The 27,871-nt window shown below is 41.3% G+C and overlaps 1 protein-coding gene across 1 annotated transcript; it reads left to right on the forward strand.

The window, feature by feature from the left end:
- Positions 1 to 762: 762 nt before the first annotated feature.
- Positions 763 to 27,627, forward strand: dse (dermatan sulfate epimerase; the record flags this gene model as incomplete). The annotated part of the gene is made up of 6 exons (XM_083899208.1): positions 763 to 818; positions 9,054 to 9,535; positions 14,950 to 15,203; positions 23,160 to 23,399; positions 24,598 to 24,805; positions 25,881 to 27,627. Exons 2-6 carry the CDS (start codon positions 9,099 to 9,101, stop codon positions 27,625 to 27,627), a joined length of 2,886 nt encoding a protein of 961 aa, XP_083755334.1. The 5' UTR covers positions 763 to 818; positions 9,054 to 9,098.
- Positions 27,628 to 27,871: the final 244 nt, after the last annotated feature.

A 27,871-nucleotide genomic window follows, 5' to 3' on the forward strand; every position in this document is an offset into this window, starting at 1 on the left:
TCAATAAAAAAAAAATATATATGATGTTTTTTTACGACAAAAGTTGAAACATTATTATTATTATTTACAAAAGTTGAAACATTCCATTTGAATTTTTTTTTTATATATATATAATAAGACAAAAGTTGAAATATTTTTTTAAACAAATGTTGAAAAATAAATTGACAAAATTTGAGCTGGCGATTTATTTGAATCAGGTGTTTTTGGAGCAGGGCAACATCTAAAACATGGCAGTGTTCCCTGAGGTCCAGGGTTGGGAAACACTGCCCTAAAACCATGACTTTGCAGAAGGTTAGAAGTAGCATTGCTAATTATTATTATTATTATTATTATTAAGAACCCTTTATGGCTAACAATGACCAGCCAGAGATAAGTTTTTTTCGTTTCTGACTTCGAGTAACATCAAGTAAAAGGAATGCAGCATCTGGGGCTGTGGGGTTTTGGTCTGCTTCTAGGGCCCCCTGGGTCCCCCTTTTTGTTTTAAAACGCCCCTGCTACAGTTGAGTAAGGGAGGCCCAGTGCACAGAGAGAGGAGGAGGCGGGGCGGGGGGAGGAGGGAGAGAAGGAGGAGGAGGAGGCCACTTAATTCATTAGGTCTCCTTTAAGCCTCAGTCCCCGCTGCCCCTCCTCACTCGCCAGCATGACGCTCCCTCCACACTTTCACATTCTTTCCCTCCTCTCTCTCTAACTCTGCTCCGCAAAACTTCTCTAAAAACGCGTCCACTTTTCGCAGTGACGGAGGTGGAGAAGAAGAAGAAGAAGAGGAGGAAGAAATGAGGACGTGGAGAAGGGTTAACAGAGAGCGCCGCTTCTGACAGGTAAACTATTGCCTTCACGTCCTTTCCCCCTCCTTCCTTCCTTCCCTCCTTCCCTCCTTCCTTCCTTGCTCTTTTCGTGGTCGACGAGAACAAGGAGACGTTTGTGCGCAGATTATCTGTCACCGAAAAACGTTAAACTGATCAGCTATTGTTGAAAATAACTGTGGTTGAGAGAGTTAAGCGCAAAGTGGTGAGAAAGACTGAGGAAAATGAAAGAAAAGAGTGAGAGGCAGTAAATGTAATAGGAGGAGGAGAAGGAGGGGAGAGAGTGATGAATACCTTTACTTTGGTGGTGAAACAGTTGTTATAGATCCACACCATTCATTTTTATTTACAGTACCGGAAGTGGCATGGAAACAGTTGAGGACCACATAAACGTTATGATTTTTATATTCTTACTTTGGTGTATTTTTTTACAATGACTGCACAACTTGAATGACTTTTATATATTTTGTATTTATTTATTTCCTCATTTGTGCAAAAGACTTAGGCCACCATTTAACCATTCAATATAAATATCTTTTAAATTACTTTAATGAGCACATCCAGATAATATGGGAAACATGTATGCAGTTTTCAAATCACATTTTTCTTACTCTTAAACTTGACCCTGGTTTATGTAAGGATGGATGGTTCTCTTAAAGCTGCAGTGGAACCCTGATTAATGTAACTGGTTAGATTGAATGTAACCTCTTTGAAAAAGGTCTATTGCACCAGGTTTATTCAACAGGTTTATCCGCTGGGTCTTAAAAAGTTTTAAATCCAATCATTTGAATATAAGGCCTTAAAATGTCTAAAATTCTCCTAAAATCTCATAAAAGGTCTTAAATACAATTTTGAAAAATCTATTAACATTACTTTTATTCAAAACATGCATAAACTTCAGTCTCAATTGAAATGTTTCTGTTTTTGAGGATACTAGCATAACTACAACATGGAGCTAAAGTAGGCCGCCTGTGCTGCATGGTGAGAATTTAACGAGCACCACTAGCTAGTGTGCTGTGCGCGCGCTGTGGTGTGTTACAGCTTAGCACAGCAGCGGAGAAAATGAAACGAAAACCCACAGCTAAGCCGAATTGCTTACATAAGATGGGTAAGTGCAATTTCAACGATTTGTGGCACCAATTTTCCTTCATGTCTGTTGTACTTTTTTGGCAGTATGGATGTGAAATGGGTCTTAAATTGTATTCATTATGGTCTTAAAAAAGTCTTATAAACATACACATGTTGCATGAGGTAATCCCTTTGACAGTTTGCTACTACATAAGAGCAACCTTCAGTCACATCATTCCAGGGCTGCACTGATAATTTGGTATACCGGTCATTTTCCCAGTGGGCTGATGCACCTTGGGGCCAGTAGTATTTTCTAACCCCCCCCCCCCCCCCCTTAAATTCTAACCGGCTGCGACTAACAGCTCGGCCCATTGGTTGATTTACTATGCTGACACTGGACTGGCCCAATCATATCTATTACTGTCCGCCGGGGGGGTGGGCCGACACGTGGACAGCAGATAATTTGTTCACTTCCTGTACTGACAGTGGGCCGGCCCAATATTTTCTCTCAGTAGTATGGAACAGACATGGGGAAACATGTTTGTAAAAAGAAAATAAATCAATAAAAAAATGGATAAACCGAAGCACAAGGGAGGTGCAGAGAAAAAGAAACAGAAGCAATTACAGGTTGATGCCCAAAAGTGTTCCAGAATAACAGACATGTTTACTACAGGTGCCAGTAGCAACATCAGGGGTAATGTTAGCAAATTGACAGGGACACCAGGGATGCCTCATGCTGTGGGGACCTAAAACTGCAAAGCACAGTCACATTATGAAAAGTGAAGACATGGTTAAAGTTAGGCTGAGGTAAGGTTAAGGTTAGGGTCAGGGTTAGGATTAGGCCAGGTTATTAGGTTAAGGTTAAAGTATGTCCCCAGGAAATTAATGTAAGTCAATGCAGTGTCCTCTGAAGTCGTGTGTGTGTGTGTGTGTGTGTGTGTGTGTGTGTGTGTGTGTGTGTGTGTGTGTGTGTGTGTGTGTGTGTGTGTGTATCAATGTGTGTTTTTGTTGGTAGCAATACAGTCTCAAGTCCACTGTGATAACAATCACTAGCTAATGTTACACTGTTAGTATCATTGCTAAGCCACAGTTGTTTTGTAGAACGTCTCTGTAAGTTGAGAAAGGCTTTATCGTTTGGCTGTTACGTTATTGTGAATCGAAAAGCTTTGAAATAATCAGATCCATATGTGCATACACATCAATTGCAGTAGTTCCCTTATATTGAACATTATATATTATATACTCACTATATGCAATTACCTTTTTTTATGTGTCCTTTATATATGTATAAAGGACTCTCTTAATATCTCTCAAATAGTTGTTTGATGTCACCGGCAGCTTCCTCATCAGTCGAGAACGGATGGGGTTTATCCACATGATACTTCAGTACTTACCAATGAGCAGCTACTACCAGTTTAGTACATGTTCTCGATGCCTATGCTAGGCTGCTTTCCATTTGTAGTCGGAACTTCCGAGGTGAGCGCTCTGATTTTTAACTCGGAAACTTCGAGTTCAGGATTCCAAGGACACTGCTACGTTTATCGTTAATAGTACATGGTATTTGTTTCACAGTAAGTCAGCGCAAACATATGGTATTCATTTTTAACCTCAGACATGGCTATGTGGTTTGTGTTCACAAAATAACATTAGAGCATTGTCAACGACTGGTATTGCTAACAATGCCATTGTTAGCTAGCCTGCAAACAAACAAAAAAGGGAAAGGGTGTAAAAGAGAGTTGGACAGATTTAGTTGTTAGCCTGTTAACAGAATCCAGAGGGGTACAGAACTCTATGTCTCCCCCAGATCACTTGACCTACATTATGCTAAAATTATTATTAATTATTGATTAAAGCAGAACTAGACCGGAAGTTCCTATTAACCCAGTTTTTTTGGTGTGTATCTGCGTCATTACCTTGTTTATGAAGCCCTGACGGTCCGAAACAAACAGTTCAGCCACTGCTGAGAACGTTGTGTTTTATTGTAATCTCGGGGCTCAACGAGATGACTGAAAATCCCGTAATAGTTACGTAAGCAGCGGTTCTCCTGAACAACCGATCGTCCTGCTCCGGGCGGTAGTCCGGGCACATCCGGTTGCATACATTGAACCGCAGAAGAAGAATAACGTCCGTTGTGGAGGTGTTTCACGAGCAACAGTGTCTTCTGACTCTGGGTCTGACTCCGGTTTAAAGTCATAAAAGGGACTGCGGCGGGGAGTCGTGACGAAGCTATTTTTAAACACTGTTAAAACAATGTTTTGATAATGAGTAGCAGTGCATCCACCGTTCCAGAGGGGGGCGCTGCGCTTCTGAGAACGGATGTGCTGGATAGTACTGGCCAATCACAAGACTCTGTCTTCTGGGGGTGAAAGTTCACTCTGAAATCTCGCAGCAGAAAAACACCGTCAGAAAAGAGGATTTCTATCGGCTCGTTTACAGAAACTAGGAGGTTTTTGACCATAAAAACAAGTTAATATATGTAAATAGACCTCCATAACTAACATTTATGTGCAACAGGACCACTCTATGTGACCTTTAATTCTGCCATTGTACATTCAAAGCTTTGGTTCAAACACCTACATTTTAACTATTACTCCTGCTCCTGTTGACAGAACTTTAAAGCCCTTGCTTGTGAGATACAATTATGGCTATGCTGGCACCAAATATCCATATTTTATGTTTTTAAAACATGCTAAAACATGGCTGCCAGCATGGACATGAGGAATTCGATATTAGCCAATTGAAAAAAAAGCTCATCCAAAAAAATCTACCCCTGCTCAAGTCTTTGATATCTAAATAATATGTTCACCATGTTATGTCACTGTTATCTCAATGTTTGACAACTGGAAACTGGCTGGAAACCAAAGCCACTCACTCTCTAGCACCAAAGTCTATAGAGGAAAAATCTGCATTTTTAGTTCACAGGGATACAGAAACTGCTGGTCTCACTGCTGCCTCATTTGGAAAGTTTCTGTCGCTTACTGTAGTTAATCTGAACAAAGGATTTCTAACTCAGAGATTGCAAATGACCAAATTTGCATATAATAATTGAGGCAGCATTTGATCAACAACTCCTGTGTGCCTTGATGTAAAATCACAGTTTTTCGATGGACTTTGGTGCTGGAGAGAGAGCAGTTGAGTAAACAGCCCAAACTAGTCAAAAAAAGGCAATGCAAAAAAAAGTGGTAAACATAGTCTGACAATAGTTAAATGGGGATAGATTTTATTAGGTGTGCGTTTTCCTTGAATCCCTGCTGGCAGTCTTGACATGTGGAATAGCAATTGCTCATATCTGGACGATGAAGATGTTGCCTCAACATTGCCTGCAACCAGGCTCCCGTTGAACAATACCAGTAGTCTGTCATCTATTTTCCCCTAAATGTAAACATAATTTACAAAATTGGCATCATGATTTATTGAAGAAGACCTGTAACTAGTGATTGAGACCACTATATACTTAAAAAAATATTTACTGATGTTATAACCCAAGTAGCACTTTCATTCTCCCATAGACTTTCATTCAATCAGCAGAAAGGCTATTCACTATATTCTTACTTCCTGGCTAGCTTTAACCAGCAAACCAGAAGACAACATCCATTTTATATACATGGGCGGACGGTGTATAGGGGCTATTTGGGCGACGCCCTACCAACTAGGAGGAGAAAGATAATTTATTTTTCTAACCAATTCCAAAGATCCTAACTACTATATTCTTTTCAACCGTCTCTGCCAGCAAAAGTAGTTATTACCAGTGTTCTAGACACATTATCTGTCATTGTCCAATCAGAATCGTCAGATTCAAGTCATGAATGAGTCAAGTCATCGTTTTAGATGGTCCCGCCTCTTTTTTTTCGGAAAAATTACTCTCCAATGCATTTTCAATGAGGATGTTGGGGCTCGCCCAAACGTACTTGCGTCATATGTAAACTGAGCAAAGAGTGGAGGGGATATCTATCTGAAATGAAGGCAGCAAAACTGGCCAAAGTTAAGATAAACATGGTAACACATAAGTAAAACATCATAACTCATGGCTCTATGGACGCACACACTAGGGAGATCGTTTAGCTGATGTTTGCTCTGAGCCGAGCGGTACCTCTATGGTACGTTCAAGGACCTCGGCAGGGTGGGAATTCACATGTGCATCAATTATAAACAATGAAAGAAACATGCACAGAGGGATGATCATTTGTGCAATTTCTATCCATCTTTCTAGCCAGTTTGCCCAGTGCCACCAGTGAAAAAAGCTGAAGTTGCAGTTTTCATTCACTAACTTAATCAACACAGGACGACGTGATTGTCTTGAACTTATTGTGGCAACGGAGAATTTTAATGCCTGCACCTTCACCTTGTTGGAAGAAATAACATTGGGAGTAGTTGGATGTTGTAAAAATCTGTTTTGAGTGCAGGAATGCTTCACATGGCATGAGCGCATGCAAATGCTTGTGACATATGACGCAGTTGAGGTTAGCGTGGTTCCCGGTCCGCGCAGTAGAGGCACTACAGTGCTCGTATTTCTGTTGTGTCAAGATTGTTGGAAACACCGTTTTCTTCCCTTTTTAACCAAGGTGGCGGCAAAAATCACCCAGGCCCACCTTTGCCTTATTCCGTTATTTCCCTTTCTGCTTACCTATTAATTACTTTTCAGGTGAATAAACTGAATAAAATAGTATAAATTATCGCAAAATAAAACAAATACTAATATGACTCCACAGAGCTCAAGATGGACACTTGAGACTTTTTATTCACAGTGAAATCAATCAGAGAAAACCAACACATCCTCACAATCATATGTTTCTTTTAATTGATAAATAATTAAACGGTTCATGTGTTACAAACTTTATTTTCTTTTTCTCATCGGGTGACTGCAAATGACTATCTGTTGAATAATTTATCATCATACAGCGAGTTTGTATCAACAGTTTGGTCTTTGACCACGCATCCTTATGTTCACAGCGTCTCGTAAGGTTAAAATCTCTTGAGTTGCAACATGAAGCAGGAACAGAGCAAATATTTACATGTCTTCACATTGTTCATCAAACACAACAAAATCCCCAAAACACACGCCGGACAGCACACACCTCCTAGCAACGGCTCCCGTCTAGACGGCATTTAAATCACTACCAAATGGTTTTCCACACGGGCTCTGCCAGAAGCTCCACTAAGGTCATGGAATTTACCCTTGGAGAGAGCAGAGATGCTGGGGCCAGCCCCTCGTATTCTCTGTGAAGCAACATGCAGCACTTTGGTCTGGAGCTCGTCTCACCAGACCAGAGTAATGTTACTGCAGTAATGGGCCATTTATGACCTGCGGGGTCTGCGTGTCTTGACATCTGGGTGTGCGTGGCTAGACTTGTCTCACAAAAGCAACTCAGAAATAAGTCCTGGGTTGTGAGTACTGGGTAACACAATATGAAGAGGTGTATTATGGCGGATTTTTAAAGGTGCAGGAAGTCAACGGCAAAAAGTTAGGATTAGGTCTGTATAATTAATCATTTTTAACTCAAAATTACAATTTCCATGCACAGCCAGTATCCAATATGCTGATATATCGGATGTGCATGGCCCGATAACTGATACTGATACTGATTTATTAAAGGACTCATATTGTATCCTATTTCTACAAGTTAACCTAGTTCCCTGGTGTCCTACTGAACATGTCTGTGACATGCTTTGGTCAGAATACCATAAGAATGAAGCACCACAGCAGTTCAATCACCCTGCCAAAACAGCCCTGTTTTTTAAAAAGTCACTTAACATTCCTTTAATTGTGTTATAGCAGAATTTGACTTATTAGCAATTCCATTGTCTCTAATACACGTAAATATCCTTCATTTAAGACTTAAGATATTCTCTGAAATTAATGGTCATAATAAGTGTATTTCACAGATCATAAACAGTAGATTTTTACAGTGTATTGTCACTCTCATTTGAGAAGCACAAACATCTCAAAATCTTATGAGTCCATAGAAACAACCTGTGTGCAACTTAATATTGAGATATTATTGATGAGCCAGCCTTACAGAAATATTGATTTGATTGATATTATGATATTTGTATGGAAATGGAATTGATTGATTGATTCACTACATTCTTTGGCAGTACACCACCTTTCAGTTTGTTAGTAATAGGCAGTTTCCAGTTTAGCTGGGGGCAACTTGTTATCATCTCCACAGAGAATAAAATCATCTCTTCTTCAGTGCAACAAATATATGAATATTGCCATGTTTTTGTTGCTGTTGTCACAGTGTACCGGCTCACAGGCGTCCAACTGTACGCATACATGTAGCATTAGCTTGTCTCCCAGCCATCCATTACAAAAACAATTGATTAATTCTAATTCACAAAGGCTACAAATTTAAGTTTGACCCAGTGTTATTGTTTGTACTTAACCTTTAATGGTCTGGTATGTAAGTTTTCATCCTTACATTGCATAAGAAAGTTATTAAATATTTTGACAGTGTCTCATGTGGTAATTCTCCATCACCATTTCAGTGTGAATACTGAACTGAAATCTCACTTAAAATAAAAACTGTTGTAAGTCAAGTGGCAATATGTGAATCCAACAAGTAACGATTTATCGGGTTTGCCATAAAAAAGCCATCACAATAAGCTCATAGTGCTTGATTTCTGTTATCGTGAAAATCCAACACTCCACGCCCAATCGCAATATTAGCTACAGTTTTAAAATGTCTTTTTTAACGTTATTAGCATAATGCAACATTACAACACTTTTTCTGCAAACTTTCTTCCCTAGTGTAAGTAATTTCTACACATCTAAACATTATGGATAAGAATCAGAGAATGGCAGAATACGGAGAGAAGACTGTGTCTGTTATACACACACGCATATACATATATGAATGTACAATATACATATTTATATACATTTTAAGAGTTTAAAGCTGATTTCTACAATTATCCAGTTATTTTGGATCAGGATAATTGTCATAACATGCCATTGTGAGATTAAACTGATGTGAAATTAGTAATTTAAGCAGAAATTAAACCTGTCATTTTTAATATCAATGAGCCATGTGACAGTACTGTGATTCCTTTTTAAAAACTGTGCTGCTCAAAAATCAGTATGGAAATCCCGTATCATCAGAACTACAGCTGTATCTAATTATTCAAGGAATGCTGGACTTTTTTTCTAAATCATTTTCTTCCCCCACTCTTCCCTCTCAGCTGAGCTCCTTTGGTGATGCCACAGCTTCCCCCTCTGATGATACGATGAGGACCTACACTCGTGGGGCACCCACAGTCTTCTTCATAAGTCTCCTGTGGCTCCTACTCGTCCCGGCGGAGGTGGAGGCAGTGGTGGCGACGGAAGGGGACCCCAGTGGGGGAATCCCCTTCATGGGAGGCAACTATGAAGGCCACCCCATGCTGTACTTCAGTCGCGGGGACGTAGAGGAGCTGCAGTATGCGGCCACAGGAACACACCGGGAAATGGCGAGAAGGATCCGCGAGGCCGGAGAAACCATGCTGGAACACCCGGAGGAGTACCTGCCCCCTTGGAGTCCTGCAGACTTCAGCGCCCGCTGGAACGAGGTGTATGGAAACAACCTGGGAGTGCTGTCCATGTTCTGTCTGCTTTACCCACACAGGGCCGGAGCCCTCGACCTGGCCAAGGACTACATGGAGAGGATGGCGTCTCAGCCTAGTTGGTAGATTTTCTGTCTTTTTATTATTTATATATTTTCAGCTTGAGAAAATGACATTTAAGTTTTACAGATAGCATGTAGTATTAAAGCGGACCTAGACCAAGTTCCAATTAACACTGTTTTTTAGTGTGTATCTGCATCATTACCTTGTTTAAGAAGCCCTGAAGGTTCCAAACAAACAGTTCAGCCACTGCTGAGAACGATGTGTTTTATTGTAATCTCGGGCTCAGTGAGATCTCTGAAAAAACCCGGTCCGGTTACGTAAACACCGGTTCTCCAGAACAGCAGCTCGTCCTGCTCCAGGCACTAGTCCGGGCACATCAGGTTGCGTACATTGAACCGCAGAAGAAGAATAACGTCCATTGTAGAGGTGTTTCACGAGCGACAGTGTCTTCTGACTCTGGGTCTGACTCTGGGTCAAAGTCATAAAAGGGACTGCGGCGGGGAGTCGTGACGCAGCTATTTTTAAACACTGTTAAAACAATGTTTTGATAATGAGTAGCAGTGCATCCACCGTTCCAGAGGGGGAGCTGCGCTTCTGAGACTGGGTGTGCTGATATGTCACTTCCGGGTATTGGCCAATCACAACACAGTCTGTCTTCTGGGTACGAGAGTTTGTCTGAAAGATCGCGGAAAGAGGATTTCTATCGGCTCATATCGGTAACATATGCGTACAAAGATTATGATAGATTTAAGCATATATAAATGAAGCATTAGGGTTAGTATATGATCCTTATGGTGGTTAAAATCACTTTTTCCCACTGACAGTCATGTTTTCAGTAAGTGTGAACGTCCAGTACTGTCACCACATAAAACCTCTTCAAAAAAAATCTTTAAGTGAAAATATTTTCTTGTCAGTTGAGTTTACAGATATCTCTTTGCACCCACGTTTGCATCAAATGAGCAGCAGCGCCAACTCCTCCCCCATTTTCCTCTGGTAAAGATGCATTTGGGTTGTTTGAAAATGCTGTGGACCATGAAATATGTTAAGCAGCTGTGTGCCGAACATGCTTCCCCCCTCGATGAAAGGAAGTTAAATGTTCAGATGTGAGCTGAAAACCAGAGACTGAATTCCACTTTGCTTTAATTTTTGGAATTGTTTAAGCCCAAACCCCGGCAACTTATCCAATAAACCATGTCCAAATATTTCTTATATGTTTGTAATTTTAGACGAGAAAGAAATGTTGGTCAGAAGAGGTTTAAAAAATAAATAATGTGTTAAGTGCAGGATTGTCTTAATTTTTTAACAACTGACAATAGATCTAAGATTGCATTGCTCTTCTAAAAATGTCAGTGCTGTAAATGTACAGTACAGAAAAAATGCAATCACAGAGCACAGAACAGAGGTTTTCCACACCTTTAATACAGATACTTACTTACAACTATATAAATTGTGACAAGAAAAATTTTATGTGTATAATATAATATTTCTGACTACTTTTACATCAATTTCTGTCACACCTCATATTATTTTGAAGAGGTAAAGCATTTCCAATAAATGTGAATAATCATCACATCACATGTTATCCATGCAGTTAAATATATACACATTAATATTAGGTGAAGGACTTATTTTATTGCCCCATAATCAGGATAGAATACTAATCAATCCAAATTTAAAGTGTTTCCGACACTTACATATGTTTTTGTTAAACAAAAATATCAGACCAAGAAAAGTCAACATCAACAAGTCATCTTATTCCAAAAAAGATAAAGAATAATAGTTTTAATACTGCATTCCATTCGCGTCGGAATCACATCACCCCAAATTCCGCAAATTCCATTTGAGAAGTCAGAAAAAACATGGATGCAAATGTATTTTGGGCTGTTAGTAATACCTGTCAATAATAACGGTCTATGTTGTATTTTGTGCACAAAAAGACCGTAGTGCATCTACGGTTAAAAATCAAGCAGTGCTATGTGTGTGACTGATTTACTGTGGAACAGATGTATTTTTTTCCGATGTATTTGTTGCACCGCAGTATTAGTCGTATTGGTCAAAAAATACATCATGAAGAGGAAAAAAACATTTATCTCTAGCTTCGATCTATAAGTCGCAGTTAGTGGCAGCTTCTGACACATCATGTTTCGTGATTGGGTTGCATGAAGCGATAGCACCAAGAAGACCCGCCAGCAAAAAATCATGTATTTTTGTCTCCTTGGCAACTACATGCGCATGGAGACGAAACTGCACCACTGATAAGCCCCCTCCAGCAGCACGCTGTTCAAGAACCCATTTGTGGACTTTCCTCCAGCTCTGGCCATCGCGGTTTCAGCCCTCTTTGATTCCCCAGTCCCTGATGTGTTTTTCTGCTCGATTACCTACATTTTATCTTTGTGCTGTGTTCTGTCACAAGTGTGGATGGTGCCCTCTTGTGGTCATATATTTTGATAAGTCGCGTCTAAATATAGGTTGCATGGCCAGCCAAACTTCTAAAAAAGTGTGACTTATAGTCTGGAAAATACGCTACACAAGAAGTGCTATTAACGGTAAAAAAAGAAGCAGTGTTTGTTGTTTGGTGGCAGCCATTTTGGATTCCCATCTTGGGGTTGGAGAGGCTTCTGTGAGTTCTGACTACAAATGGAATGCAGCTGTGCTATTCCTGCATAGCAGTTGTACGGCTGTGATAAGCCATTTCCAGCTTGCAGAGCTTACAATACTCCCACAAAATACTCCATATTATACAGTTTAGATGATCGTGAGCGAGTTCCCCCCCCCCCCCCCCCCCTTGCCATCCGGAACTAATGTTGTTGTTATGGCTGGGACTGTGTGTAGTGTACTGACATCACTAAAGTCAAGGCATTGCAATTAAAGAGGGTCCACCTCATCTGGTGCGGGACTTTTTTTTTCTGCGCACCGCCCCTCTTCTCTCTCTCCTGAATTGTGCGCCACTGTAAGCGGACTCTCCGTATCCAACGCAGAATTTCTCTGTGCGCAGTTTTATCCACACATCCATACATGACACATACATAATGATCTTTATGACGAGGATCGAGAACAGTCACGATGAAACACAGGGGATCCGAGGAGGTCTTAGTAAAATGTGTTGACAGATTCTCAAGAGCGCACTTTTCATTGTTTTCACTCCGTGGTCTCATTCTTTCTGTAGAAGACGCTTTAGCGCTGTAATTAAGGGAATAACAGATGCATCAGATGAGCTGATCTAAAAAAAAAAACATGAACTAAGACCCCAACTCTGCCAGGTACCACATCAACTCTGCATTTAGCTGAACTTTGCCCTACCCCAAACCCCTCTAGGCTAGCAGCCTAATCCCATAATTTTGCTGCCTGCTTGCTGCTGCTTTGTCCCCCTGCGGCCACTGATCAGAGGGTGGGGGGATTTTCCGTTCAGCTTATTATGTGGTATTACACATTTTTCACAATATCAGTATGTGGGCCACAGTGCAGAGACGAGAAGCCACTGAGCATATGTTTTTACATGTTGGCATGCTGACTTTTTCCCCCCTTGGCCGCACTTATGGTCATTCAGCCTCTGAGGTTAGTGCAGAGTGCAGCGTGCAGAGCGGCTCCAGGAGCCAGTCAGCTGTGGTACATTCACGCCCTTCAATTATGTCTGCAACAACGCCACAAGCCATGTTTCCACTGGAGAACGTCTACTTTTGCGGCCTTTTACACGGTCTGCAAACACACTGAAGTGAGACTATGTGTTCTTTGGCTTATTTCAATACACACTTAACAATGTCCAGGCAGTAATTCTCTCACAGTTTTTCGCTTTTCGAATGGGTAAACTTAAGCCGTCACTTAACAAGAGGAAACAATTAATAACCTTAATCAAATTAGGTCTTCTATAATTTTTCTATTTGATGAATATTTTGATGCCTAAAATTTTTACTCTGATTTGTATTTCTATCTGTAAAGTAGAACTATGCAGGATTTCTACCTCAATTTAACAGCTTCGGAGTCATTATGATGGTTAAATGTCTGTTAGCTGAAAAACAGCCTTGCAAGGGCTGCCCAGACCCAGAGTCCTCAGAATCAGGTCTGGCGAAGTCTTGGGTCTTGCGAGAAACACAAGCTTCACGGCACCAGGGCCCCCCTGTAAAGCAAGTGACACCCTCTACCCTTAGACCCTCATATCGAGTGAGGAAAAACTCCACAAAACACTTGTACAGGGGAAAAATGGGAGTAACCTCAGATTAAGTCATAATTAATGTGTAGCATTGTTTCAGATCATGGCAGAGCCGTTGTTGGAGAGAGCTTGGAAGAAGAAACCACTGTCTGACACATGAGTAAATATCATTGTAATATGGCATCGGTGTGACCCTGCTATATTTTCTGTATTTTGCCATTTTCCCATGCAACGGTAGGCTACACATCATTAGTATATACTTGTTTTATTATAATAATGATAATAATAATAATAATAATAATCTATCTACACATTCCAGGTCTGTCTGTCTGTCTGTCTGTCTGTCTGTGTGTGTTATTATGAAGTTGTTTGGATAAGGAATGCAGAAGATGATTATATAGTTAAATATAACGGCAAAAGATGCAAACATTAGCTTCAGCTGCTCTACCGTTGCCCATTCCCCCTCTCACAAAGTGCCGTCTCACTCACACAGCACTGTGGGCTACCTGAGAGGATAAAGTGCCCCAACCACAGACTGTTCACCCATTGCATTACAATGCATTACAGGTCTCTCCGCACCCGAACCAGCAGGTTCAGAGGAAGCTTCTTTCCTGTAGCTGTCACCCTACTGAACTCTAGCTCTGCATCCCAGTGACAACCAACCAACTGTTACTGTATTCAACCATGTAATTCAATTTTCCATATTTTTTGTATGCCATTATGTCAGTTAATTTCTTATTTTAAATATTTGACTTGAATATTTTCAACTCTTACTTTTCTTGACATTTGTCTGTGGTCTTGAGGTGTTTAAACTCTTACAAACAAATATAACAATAAAAAATTCCATAAACGTCTCACTTTAGGGAGCAGCATCTAAACTCGAGATGAGATCATGACTTATGAATTTCAAACAAATGCCTGTGTACTGTGAGTTAAATCATGACAGTTTAAAACACAGCACTGGGTTTTATCACATCTGAGGTTCATTGCACTTTAATTAGGCTCCTAAAATTCTTTGAGGTCAGCAGTCTTAACATCATAGAGCTTGTGAACTGGGTGAGAACCTGCAAATGCTGCACTTCTTGTCTCTTCATATGTTTTGTAATTGTTGCAGCTGTGTTTGCGGTGTAAAAAAACAACTTAGTGCCTTTATTTTTGCTTTCAAACTGCATAGCTGTGTTACAGCTGTGTTATAGTGTAATTAAAAGGTTTCTTGTTCCTAACCCAGCAATTAGGTTTTTTGTTTTAAGAATAAAATATTTGACACCTGTGTTGTTTTTAAAGATCCACGTGCCTTCAGGCTTGTGTTGTCATGTTGTGTTGCAGGCTGGTCAAAGACGCTCCCTGGGACGAGGTTCCTTTGGCACACTCTCTGGTCGGCTTTGCCACCGCTTACGACTTCCTGTACGAGTACTTGAACAAGGGTCAGCAGGAGCGCTTCCTGCAGGTGATCGGCAACGCTTCGCGCCTCATGTACGAAAAGTCATACGTGCGAGGTTGGGGCTTCCAGTACCTGCACAACCACCAGCCCACCAACTGTGTTGCTCTGCTCACAGGAAGCCTAGTGTACATGACACAAGGTTAGTCATCCATCTACACAGTGTGATGTGGTTTTGTTGTTGAACTGATATCCATGTAAAGATATTGGTCCAATAATATTTATGGCTGCAATGATCCATCCCCTAATGGATTATGAATTGATTATTAATGAAATCGACACTTGCTGACATTTTTCAACATTTTATGGACCAAATGATTACTCGATTAATCGTAAAAATAATCAACAGATGAATTGATTAAGGAAATAATCATTACTTGCAGCCCTAATTACGTTGCCATGCATCAAGAGATAATGACATATGGCACGTTTAATGCAAACTCAGTAGTAACTTGAAAGTGAAAGAAAACTAATTTGCTGTTGCTTGATGTGTCTACACTCATCAAAGATCATATGAGGAAAGATGCATCACTCTGTAAACATTTGTACTGGCAACCACTGTGACACACACACTGGAGGCCAATATTTTGCGCCTCGCGGGAAAAGACTAGGGGGAGCTTTACAAGTAAAAACATTCAACAGTATTGTTCGTCAAATATTCTAAACTAAAACTCCTCACCTCTGCAAGATCTATAACATGTTGCGCTTTGAAGAGCAGCTGCAAGATGCATTCAAGAAACAATTTTATCACTTCATAGATAGCACCACAAATTCGGCAGTGAGTGGAGTAGAAATTCACTTTACTCATTGACTTTTTGAAATCAAAAGAATAATTTAGTATGTGAGCTCATCCCAAGTTTGTATCTGACAGCCATAATGTCACACGTTTTAGTGTTTGTTGCAGTGTAGTGTAGACAGTTGTTTCTCCCAAAGAGAAGTGTACATAAGCTTAGTAGAGCAGTGATTGGTCTAATTAACCCATCTTTGGATAGATTTCCCCAATATATTCCGCAATAAGAAAAGCAATTGTCTAGTTGTGCTGGGACACACATTTTAGCTACTTACCAAAAGACTCAGCCAACAAAATCTGCATCTGCTTCAGTATACAATATCTGAAAGAATATGTTTGCTTCTGTTTATGTTTGATCATTTCTCTGACTGAAAGTGTGTCAGGTCACTCTCCCTCAAACTAAAAGGTCTACTGCAAAAATGACATAACATTTGAGCTTAATGATGGAGGCAACAGTGGATCAACGATTGCTGTATGCTGTAGTGTAGAATCATGGATTTTCTCTGTGGGCTTTGGTATGGCAGTTGGAAAAGGCATTCTACTTGCAAGATAAAGGGGCAAACATAATTTTATGATATTGTAAACCTAAGACTATATTAGGTGAGCCTATTGTTACATAACAAATAAATCAGTTTGTTCTTATGTCCCTGCTGGTGAGCATTTGTTAAGATATGTTTCTTATTTTCTCTAGCATTTCCTTTGTGGCCCTGCTCATTCTTTCCTAATAGCTGCAACATCCTGTAGTAAATATTGTTTGTCTTTGTGTACGTGTGTATGTGAGTGTGTGTGTCGCAGCAGAGAAAGGCCATCGAGCGGTGAGTTCTAGCTGCGCAGTTTGTTTTCACTCACAAGTTTTTTGGGGGTTTTTTTGTGGCATCAAAGATGCCAGTGCTGATGTGAACCAAATGACAGCTGGGTTTCTGAGAGTCGCTGTGGTCACAGTGGTTTAATTAGAAGCGTTTTTTTGGGCGAGTGCAACAGGCCCGAAGCAGGGAGCTTTGTGCCTGTTGGAGAGTTTAAGCTTGACCTCTTTTGTTGGCATAGGTGGAGTCCAGGATAAAAGTGACTTTACCTGGATAAAGATTTGTTTATGACTTTGCAGAGTTGATGGTTTTATTTGTAGCATGGGTGAGAAAATAGCTTCTTTATAGAAAACTAACACATGATTGATTTGTTTTATTCAGCAGCCACATCCTTGCTTCATATCTAAAACTGTGCATATCCTCTTAAAGTGTTCTGTTTTTCAATAAGAAATACCAGGCATGAAGAAAGAAAAAGCTGGTTCCTCATCTTCAAGTTGATCATTTCCCATCATATTGTGTCCTGAAATAACATGTTGAAAATAGCTTCTTTATAGATAACTAACACATGATGTATTTGTGTATTTGTTTTATTCAGCAGCCATATCCTGGCGTCACATCTTAAACTGTGCATATCCTCTTAAAGTGTTCTGTTTTTCAATAAGAAATACCAGGCATGAAGAAAAAAATCTGGTTCCTCATCTGCAAGTTGATCATTTCCCATCATCTTGTCCCCTGAAATAACATGTTGTGCTGAAAGAAGCCCGTGTAATCGTTGTCACTGTGATATCAAAAGCAGATTAGGTTGCAGCAGCAGCTGCTTGCATTCCTCCTGCAGTGGTTTTCTTGTTGGTGCCTGTAAGCTCCAGCTCAATGCATTGTTCATCTGCAGTGGACCTGTCAGTCATGTCTCTGACCACCCATACTGTGAAATGTGTCAGAGTAACAAACAAGCAGAAGGTCCAATATGCAACAATCTGCCTCATCAGACATCAGTAAACAAGTATTCCTTATATACAGGCAAGCAGGCAAGAGTTACATATTTCTTGCCTCCCTCCCCATTGTGGGGTTTACTGCTCGTCAGAATGCTATTATGGACAAACTGGTATGCTTTACTCGCAGTCACTGCACATTTCATAGATAAGGAATGGGAGCGAAGCGACTGAATATAATTTGAATATTAAAGCTTCCATAGACCGGAAGTTACAATTAACGCTGTTTTTTGGTGTGTATCTGCACCTTTACCTCATTTATGAAGCCATAAATTTTCAAAACAAACAGTTCAGCCACTGCTGAGAACGCTGGGTTTGTATTGTATTTCCGGGCTCTGCAACCGCTCTAAAAAATCCTGTAATCGTTACGTAAGGATCGATTCTCCTGAACAGCAGATCCTCCTGCTCCGGGCTCTAGTCCGGGCACATCCGGTTGCATACATTGAACCGGAGAAGAAGAAGAATGTCCGTTATGGAGGTGTTTCACGAGCGAGTCTTCTGACTCTGGGTCTGACTCCGGGTCAAAGTCATAAAAGGGACTGCGGCGGGGAGTCGTGACGAATCTATTTTTAAACACTGTTAAAACAATGTTTTGATAATGAGTAGCAGTGTATCCACCGTTCCAGAGGGGGGAGCTGCGCTTCTGAGAGCTGATGGGCTGACTAGAGCTTCAGTGAGGAGAGATTTGGATTGGCTGGTTTGCAGCAACTAGGAGGGTTTTGACCATAAAAACAAGTTAATGTAAGTAGACCACTCTACGGGAGCTTTAAAAATGGAGTGGAATTCGAATGGGATTATAGAGAAAGCTTGACAATTACTAATAGTGACAGCATTGGACTTAAGCTCATCTCCACTTTTGACTTGATTAGACGAAAAAGGTGTTGAAAGCAGAGCGAATAGTGGCAAAAAATGTAGGTTTTAAGACTTTTAAAACTTCATGTGATTGAAGTCCACATTTCCATAAAAAATGTCATTCTTCACATTATGTTTTAAGATGTGAGGAAAGCTATTGTCTATGTACACAGGGCAGGCCCTTTACTTTTGGACAGATGTCGTTAAGGGGTAACTTTTTAAGGTCATTTTAGCGATTGGAATTTTTGATATAGATAGAAAACCTTTACATTGTCTTTTAGCATCAACTTCTGCAGACATTTATTGAAAACTAGAAAGAGAACATGTGTATGGTCAATAGAAGCATCTCAGAGCCTATGTTGCTCTGAAGCATGGACGTGCTGAAGCTCTGTTTGTATAATGTGGTCTTTGTGAATACCAAGAGTTCCTTTTCAATGGTCAATACCTGCAATGTGTAGGCCAAGCAGTCCCCGCCCAACCCAAACTCTGCTGGGGGACAGTTCCACTGAGCGAACCCACGTCTGTACCCCCCGCACCCACCTTTCCACCCAGCCAGCCGGTTACTGCAGATGGCCCTCAGGATTCCTCAAAGAACTGTGGCCCATGTGTTTATGTGGTCGCTTGTTGTCGTCGTAAATGCTGTGTGTGAGAGAGAGAGAGAGTATACATGATGTAGTGTACCACAGTGGTGTCATGCTTTCCACGGCCACAGCTAAATGTTGTATGGAAGACTTATTGAAGTAACACACCCAGAGGACTGTGTTTGCTCCAGTGCTGTTTTCCATTCATTCCAGTAGTGACATAACACACACCAGTCGTACTCAACAACATGAGGCCCTGATCACTTTGTAAAGCACGGCCCCTCACTCACAAGTCCTGCTGTGAACAAATGGTATTTCCATTCATTTAAGCACTTCCACTGCCCCTGCATTCAAAGAGGATTACTGCTCTTCCTGTTTGTGTAAACCAGTAACTGCGTTATTGAACATGTTAGCAGTTTTTCAGTTGGGGATTAGCATAAAACAGCACCTCAATGATTGCACATTCCAAGCACGCACACACTGGATCTCCTATTCAAAAATAAGGAAACTAACAACACTACTGCTAGTGGCTAACCTTTTTGCCCATAATATGTAGATGCAAGATGTCCAAGATTTTCCAATACATTCTTAAATTGGGCTATGCGTTGCTATGATATGGAACCAGAGCAGTGATGTTGATAGGTTTTCAATTCAGTGATGGTGATTTGTATGGGAAAATCAATGGGTCTATGGGTGTAAAACTATTGTTTAATACTGGTAGTGTATGTTATAGTTAAAATTAACAGATAAAGTCATGTTCAGTATTTCCTCAAGAATGTCTTTAGTAGTGGGGTCAGAACTGATCTCTTCTCTTTTTTTTTACCATTTATCATAGACTCAGATGAATTAAGGAAAATGAAGAATTAACATTTGGCCTGCACTTCCTCCTTTCCCTCCTGCGTATCTGTGGCATGCAGCCACCTCTTACCTCACACCTCTCACCTTTTATGCTCTGGGTCTGCAGTCACGTATCTACTGTAGGTTAAGAGTTTCACTCTCTAGCGTCTTCTTGCTGTTCATGTAGAGCTATAATATCGCTTCTGTTCGTATACCAAAATTAGGCACTGTAATATGATGTCAGCTCTGACACCTCATGACCCTCATGTGTTAGACCAGGGGTGTCAAACTCAAATACAGAGTGGGCCAAAATTTAAAACTGAACAAAGCCGCGGGCCAAGGTTGAACAAATTAACCTTTTAATAGGGACCCAAACAAGTTTTGCATTGAATATTGAACAAGCAAGGCTTATATAACTTTAAAGTGACATGCAAAATCGAGTTTCAAATAATAATAATAATAATTAAAAAATATCAATGGCATATCAAATAAAATTTAAATAAAAATTGAATGCACCCTAAATACAGGATAAGTGGTAGATAATGGATGGATAAAGATTGAATGCCTCTTTTCTATTTGCAGCCTTCTGAGGTAAATATCAAAATAAACTTTTTCCACAGGCTAATAATAAATTTGAAAATAAAATAACAATAATGAATGAATCAAACACTGTGATTTGCTTTAACAATGAATATGGAACAAGCAACGCTTATATAACTTAATAGTGCAAAATCAACTTTCAAAAAACAAACATCAATGGCATATTAAATAAAATTTTAATAAAAAATTTAATGCCTCTTTTCTATTTCCAGCCTTCTGAGGTAAATATCAACATTAACTTTTTCCACAAGCTAATAAATTTGAAAATAAAATAACAATGAATACAAAACAACAGCAGAGCATTATGGGATTTGTAGTATTAGCGGTGAATGCGGTGTTACAGCGGCGGTGCTGCTGTATAATACCGGCGGGACAGCTCTAATGTTAATTTGATATTGCCTCAAGGGCCAAATGAAATTACACGGCGGGCCAAATTTGGCCCGCGGGCCAGAGTTTGACACCCATGTGTTAGACAATGGATGGATGTTTATCAGATGGAGGAAAAAATATATCAGCCAAAACCATCAATTATTGGCCATAGGGAACTATTGAATTGGTCAACCTCTTGTCTGTTTGACTTCCATAGAAAACTGAAATGAATTACATCCATCCATTATCTACCGTTTATCCTCCACTGGAGGGCCGCGGGGGTGCTGTGCCCATCTCAGCTGACATTGGGCGATAGGCGGGGTACACCCTGGACAGTTCGCCAGTCCATTAAATGAATTTGTCATATACAGTCAAAAATATGAAATACAATAGGACATTGCCAATACATTCCAATAGCAAAACCAGCACAAACAATTGAGGAATCAGAATATTTTTTACTGTATTTAAAGAGTACCTAAACCCCGAAACCAAGGATTTCCCACAGAATTTTTGACAGGAAATTTTTAATTATGACCAGTATGTGTTATTTTAAGACATTTATTAACAATACTTAAACATCAACTATAGAGTCTTACAAAAAGACACACTCTTAAAATTAAAATAAATAATATCTTTTGTTTCACTTAAGTTAAATCCTAATTCAGTAATTCCAATTCCAAGCTGGCTCTTCGTATCCAATCAATCAATCTTTATTTGTATAGCCCACAGTTTACAAAACATAGTTTGTCTCAAGGGACTTCACAGGGTTGGTAACATCAACAACATTGAGCAAACACGCCACTTAAAAAAATAATTCATTCTGATGGCAGATGTAGCATCTAACTAAATAAGTCACCCAGGAGAAACATACCAAAAATAAAAATACTGTTCTACTCCCTTCTACTCCTCTGTGTCTGTGTCTGTGTCTGTGTCTGTGTCTGTGTCTGTGTCTGTGTCTGTGTCTGTGTCTGTGTGTGCGTGTGCGTGTGTGTGTGTGTGTATGCACGCCTGCGTGTCTGTCTGTATGACTCTATTGAAGGGAATCAATAACTAGACAACAACTGTCTAACGTAGCATTTATCTTTGGTTTACTACTGCGACTGCTTGATAAATGAATATTTCAGGGCGGGGAAGGGGGAAAATCCTGAAACCGCGCTCCAGGGTTTTTTCATTTCAAATGCTCGTGCATTGCTGTTGTACTGCTGTGGTACGCCAAAGTAAATTTGCATAGTCTGCAAACAACCACATTGTTAGAAGAGTTAAGGGTAAAAAGAAATTCACACACTTTTGAAGACTGCAGACATGTTTTTTTGCTGTTTATTCCTCGGTGCTCCCGCTACTGCTTGCCGCTGCCATTGTTATGAATTCTTCTTTTTCTGTTTTAAACTCAGGCGTCTCTGCGAGTGGCGATTAGCGTTTTTGTGCATATTTACCGCCACCACTGGACTGGAGTGAGAGTTCATCTAGTAGGTTGTTTGGAACGGGGCTTCAACGAAAAAAAAGGGGGGGAGGGGGAGCGACGCGTCGACGCAAAATATTCATGTTGACGAATTTTTGAAGTCGACTTCGTCGTCCCAGCTCTTCTCTACGTTTTATCCCCAGATACAAATAATGATCTTTATGATGAGTACAGTCGCGATGAAGTGCATTTTCATATTAGCTGGCCCTTACTGGGCGTTCATCACTGACCCGGTGCTAGGTCACCAATATTTACTGTGTATTTCCATACGAGAAGAACCCCAAAAAAACCTAGTCTCGTGACTCCAGCTGTGCATGTGTGTGGAAGCAGGCTGACGTGACGTGAGACACAATCAGTGTAACTTGGCTGAGCTGTGTGAACCAGAGCGCATCGCTTCCATTCTGTCCAGCAACAGTGAATACTATTTTCTGATTGGCTGATAGGTCACTAATTCAAGACGGCTGCATGAATGAACTACGCAGAGCAAAGTGCCTTCGCATCATCGATTCATAGATTACTAATTTATGTGCAGTGACTTTTATCACTTATCAGCATGTGTGGTCAGCGTGTGAAATGTCTTATTGAAATGTGTGTCTCACACTGAATGCAGCTCTAAGCCGCCACTGCTGCTGCAATGTGTGCTTGCTGTCACTCGATCATCGCGCCAACTGTGGTTCTCTCTCACTCACCCCTACCCACTCCCTGATAACTCCCTGACCACTTTTTGTAGATTTTCACAATCAGGCATTGGGCAGAGTCAGCCAGGCGTTTAGTTGCTCTTTAACCTGTGATTCCATCTCACTCTCTCTGTGTTCCAGGTTACCTTCAGGAGGCCTACCTATGGACTAAGCAGGTTTTGTCAATCATGGAGAAGTCCATGGTCCTCCTGCAGGATGTGACGGACGGCTCCCTGTATGAGGGAGTGGCCTATGGGACTTACACCACCCGCTCTCTGTTCCAGTACATGTTCCTGGTGCAGCGCCACTTTGCCATCAGCCACTTCAACCACCCCTGGCTCCTCAAACACTTTGCCTTCCTCTACAGGACTATCCTGCCTGGTAACTGTCACCTTTGCTACTGTTTGTGTATTTTGCTAAATTGGAACCCGATCAGACCTGGTATTATCATGTTAATTAGAGGTCTGAATGCTTCCAGAAACCAATTTTCTGGTTGTTGAGGATGATTTTTTTATTAATCAGCGATTGGTCAGTGTAATGATAAGTTTTCGACCATCTCCGTGAGATATCACGGGTTTTGTTGAAGACAAATGGTCTGTTGTTGCGGTGCAGACATCATGTTAGCTTTAAGGGAGGACCACCAGCACATACTTGGTTCTCAGACTGTAGAGTCTTACATTGTGTGTTCTCCGAGGGATGGCACCGTTCAAGTGGAAAAAGGGATTAGTGGTGTTACTGGTCTTTGTGGTAACGCACAATTGACAGTTTGCAGTTTGAGTTCCACTCTGGATCCCTGCCTTTATGTAGCCAAAGCCATCTTTAGAGCCTTGAGCTGTGTCTGCTGGGGAGTCTCCTTTGGTAACATTGTCACTCGTCAGAATTTGTTCTCGATCGTTTGTTTTTTTAATCTTTTGACTTACTATCACTCCTAGCGTGTTCCTACTTCTGATTGTCATTAGTCTGCCATTTTGAAGAGTAGCCTATCCTCTCAGCTGATGGGGCGCATCCATGTAGCTGTTACCTGCCTGGATGATTTTCTAAGGAGGAGGATAGCCGCAGCAGAGGCCCAGCCTTTAAGTCAGTCTTGAACCTTTCATGGCTTCCTGTCAACAGTTTCTGTATTGAATTCAAATTCCACTGCATTTAGACACCAAATCTAATTTTACCACTCAGGACATCCTCAGATCCAGGGCCACAGTAGCAGCTTTCATCCTCCTCCAGGCAGGAAGCCAAGGCCAGTTCATCCTCGATTGCCTCCTCGACAGCCTGAATGATGGCTGACACCTCACTGGCTTTGTGTTTTCATGGTTATGTACAGTATGCAGCTGATGAATAGTAAAAGATAATTAGAATGTACAGAACACTTGAAAGGGAAAATTTTGTTTGGGAAACCAAACAGTAATATCGAAAATTGAATGTACATTTTTTGGCACAAAATACTTTAAAATCACTTAAATCAGTCTTGAAATTCAGGTTTCTATTGGTGATACAATAACATTTATTCATGATGTACAGTAACTATGCCCAGCCTATGCCCAGCCTATGCCTGCACTGATGCTACCCCACTGTGTCTCACCAGGATTTCAGCGGACAGTAGCCATTGCAGATTCCAACTACAACTGGTTCTACGGGCCAGAGAGCCAGTTGGTTTTTTTGGACCGCTACGTGTTGCGTAATGGCAGTGGAAACTGGCTGGCAGATGTGATTCATCAAAACAGGGTGATGGAAGGGCCAGGGCAGGCTGGAAAAGGCCAACGCTGGTGTACTCTCCACACAGAATTCATCTGGTAAGATGCTGAATTTAATTTCATCATGCAAATTGTCTGCTTTTCTACAGTTTTTATTGAAGGGCGAATCCACCCAAAGACAATACTATCTACTGGTGATGTGCAGTACATTGTAGTTACATATGAAAGAAGCAGGGATTACATTCATATTTTTCTTATAATAACCACTGTAATGTCCTTACAAATAAAGGAGGACCTGTACTTTAAGTGTTACTGACCAAATATTGTTGGTACTACCGAGTAGGAATGAACGGTTTGAATATTTAGCATCTATGCTTGTCAGATACAAGACAAAGCTGATATTCAATATGATTTTTTTTAAATGGTGTGCAACATCATCATGGATATTTTATTGTGTAAAAAGTGTGTTTTTACACACAGTGTTTTGTCTAACCCCCACTCATGACCAGACCACAAGTTCATTGGCCCCTCATTTGGGTGACCAGAATGTCATTGACTCCTCTTCTGGGGCAAACTTTGTCCAATGCCTGATTTTGAAAAAAAGAAGTGGGCTAAGAACTGAGTGAGGGAAGAGGAAGAGGGAGGGAGAGTGGTGGCATAGCCACTACTTTTGTTTCCTTTGTAAATGAGCATACATAAACACATCATTTAGATATGAAATATAATATAATATAATTATATATAATATATATAATATATGTGACAGGACCTGACCCAAAACTGATTATCATTTAAAAATAGGCATGTTTTCCTGTTACTGGGAGCAGAGTTCTGTGCACAGCTGCCTGGCAGCACATCGTCTTCTCCTTACTGCCCATCTGCTCGTAAAGTGAGAAAATATGTACAAAACAGTTGAGGTTGGGCAGAATCAAATCATAAATTGAATTTTCTGACAACTTAGCCTCGCCAGCTGAGCTAACTGGAGATCCAATATACACTTGCAGTGTTTTCGGCTACCACCAGCAAACTAACTCAATCAACAACAGCTGACAGAGCGAAAAGGCAAAGGCAAACTTGAATTCCCTCAAAGTGATGAGGTGGTCTTTCAGTAGTTTGTGTTTTTCAAACTTATGCACATACAAGTGCCTTATTCATCTGATATTGTCTTCTGCAGGTATGACCCGAACATAATCTCCAAGGCCCCATCTGATTTTGGAACATCCCGACTCCACCACTTTGAAGATTGGGGTGTGGTCACATACGGGAGTGCTTTACCTGCAGACACCAATCACACCTTTGTCTCCTTCAAGTCGGGGAAACTGGGAGGACGTGCCATCTTTGACATCGTCCACAGGAACAAGTACAAAGACTGGATCAAAGGGTGGAGGAACTTCAATGCTGGCCACGAGCACCCAGATCAGAACTCTTTCACTTTTGCCCCCAATGGCTTCCCATTCATCACAGAGGCACTATATGGACCCAAGTATACTTTGTTGAACAATGCAGTCTTATTTGGCCCAGCAGTCTCAGGGAGTTGCTTTAAGCCGTGGGCTGGACAGGTGACAGAGACATGTGACTCAAAGTGGTTGAAGTACAAGGTGGGGCTGGCAGCCGATGCCCAAGGCAGAGTCGAGGCTGCCATGGAAAGACAGGGAATGGTCTTTATCCGAGGCGAGGCACATTCTGCTTACAATTCAGAGCTGAAGATCAAGAACTTTCAGAGGAACCTGCTCCTCCTTCACCCGCAGCTCCTGCTTCTCGTGGATCACATCCACCTGGAGCCTGACAGCCCAACCCGGGCCATGAGCGCCTTCTTTCACAACACAGAGGTGCCATTCCAGAGCACAAAGGTAGATGGTGTTCACGGAGCATTTGCGTCACATGGTGAGGACAAGTATAAGATGTTCTGGATGGATGACACTGGCTACAGTAACAAAGGAGTTACAGGTTACTGGAATTACCCCCGAGGGTACCCATATAATGGCTCTAACTATGTGAACATCACAATGCCGTTGAGATACCCTCATACAAGGGTGGCCTATATTTTTTATGGACCAGGGGTGGACATTCAGAGCTTCAGCCTGCGTGGTGACAATCAGAGAGTGGATATTTACCTTGCTACCAAGGATCACACTTACACCATCTACCTGCTGACAGGAGAGGTCACGAGTAAGCCTTTGTTTGCCATGGTACTGCTGGACCACAAGAAGATCGTATTTGAGAAGGAGGCCACTGCTGTGGACAGCTCACCAGAGGAAGTCGAGGAGTACGTCAACGTCATGGAGGACAACCTCCAGCATGTCAAGCCTGTCTTCCAGCAAATGGAGAGACACATCCTGGGAAAGGTCCTCAACACTGCCAGTTTCCGAAAGACTGCCGAGCGCCTCCTCCAGTTCTCTGACAAAAGGAAGACCGAGGAGGTAATCGAGAAGATGTTCGCTATGTCCAAGAAGCAGGGCAAGGGTAAAGGGGGCAAGAAAGTGAGCATTGGGGACAAACTTTCTGAGAGTCTACCAGACATTTTTGCACAGATCGAAATCAACGAAAAGAAGGAGAGACAGAAAACATCAAAGCGTATTTATGAGGACAGTCCAGACGAGGGCGACGCAGAATCGCGGGCCTTCATAGATTACACAGACATTCGCAAAAACAGAAAAGGTGGCTTTGTCAAAGGCCGCAAATTCAAAGAGGTCCACATGGTGGCCACAGCGGGGAGCGAGAGTCTCCTCAGCACGGCCTCCTACATCAGACTCTTCCTCCTGCTCAACACCGCTACCTTCTTCTTACTGCTGGCTGTGTTGCTGACCCGCTTTCAGAAGGGTCGAAGCTTGCACACACAGAGGTGTTTCTACACCATCCTTCTGATTGACTGCTTCATCTTACTGTACCTCTACTCGTCCTGCTCTCACAAACAGTGCTAACATCATGAGCAGGGGAGGAATCGTCAATGCAGCCTCCGACTGCATCCAGACTGCTACGTTTTTGTTTTAAATACCATTGCATAAGCTCTGTGTTTTAGTCTGGACAAGCAGGAATGGAGACAATGATGTTGACAAATAGTGCTGTTGTGTCCTCATTACTAGACTTCAGACTGTGTAAGAATCTCATTTGAGGTAGAGTATGAGTCTGGAAAGGGAGCAAACACCTTCCACTTCATCGTGAGCA

Source organism: Microchirus variegatus (genome assembly GCF_963457635.1).
Source record: "Microchirus variegatus genome assembly, chromosome: 12".
Lineage (NCBI taxonomy): Eukaryota > Metazoa > Chordata > Actinopteri > Pleuronectiformes > Soleidae > Microchirus > Microchirus variegatus.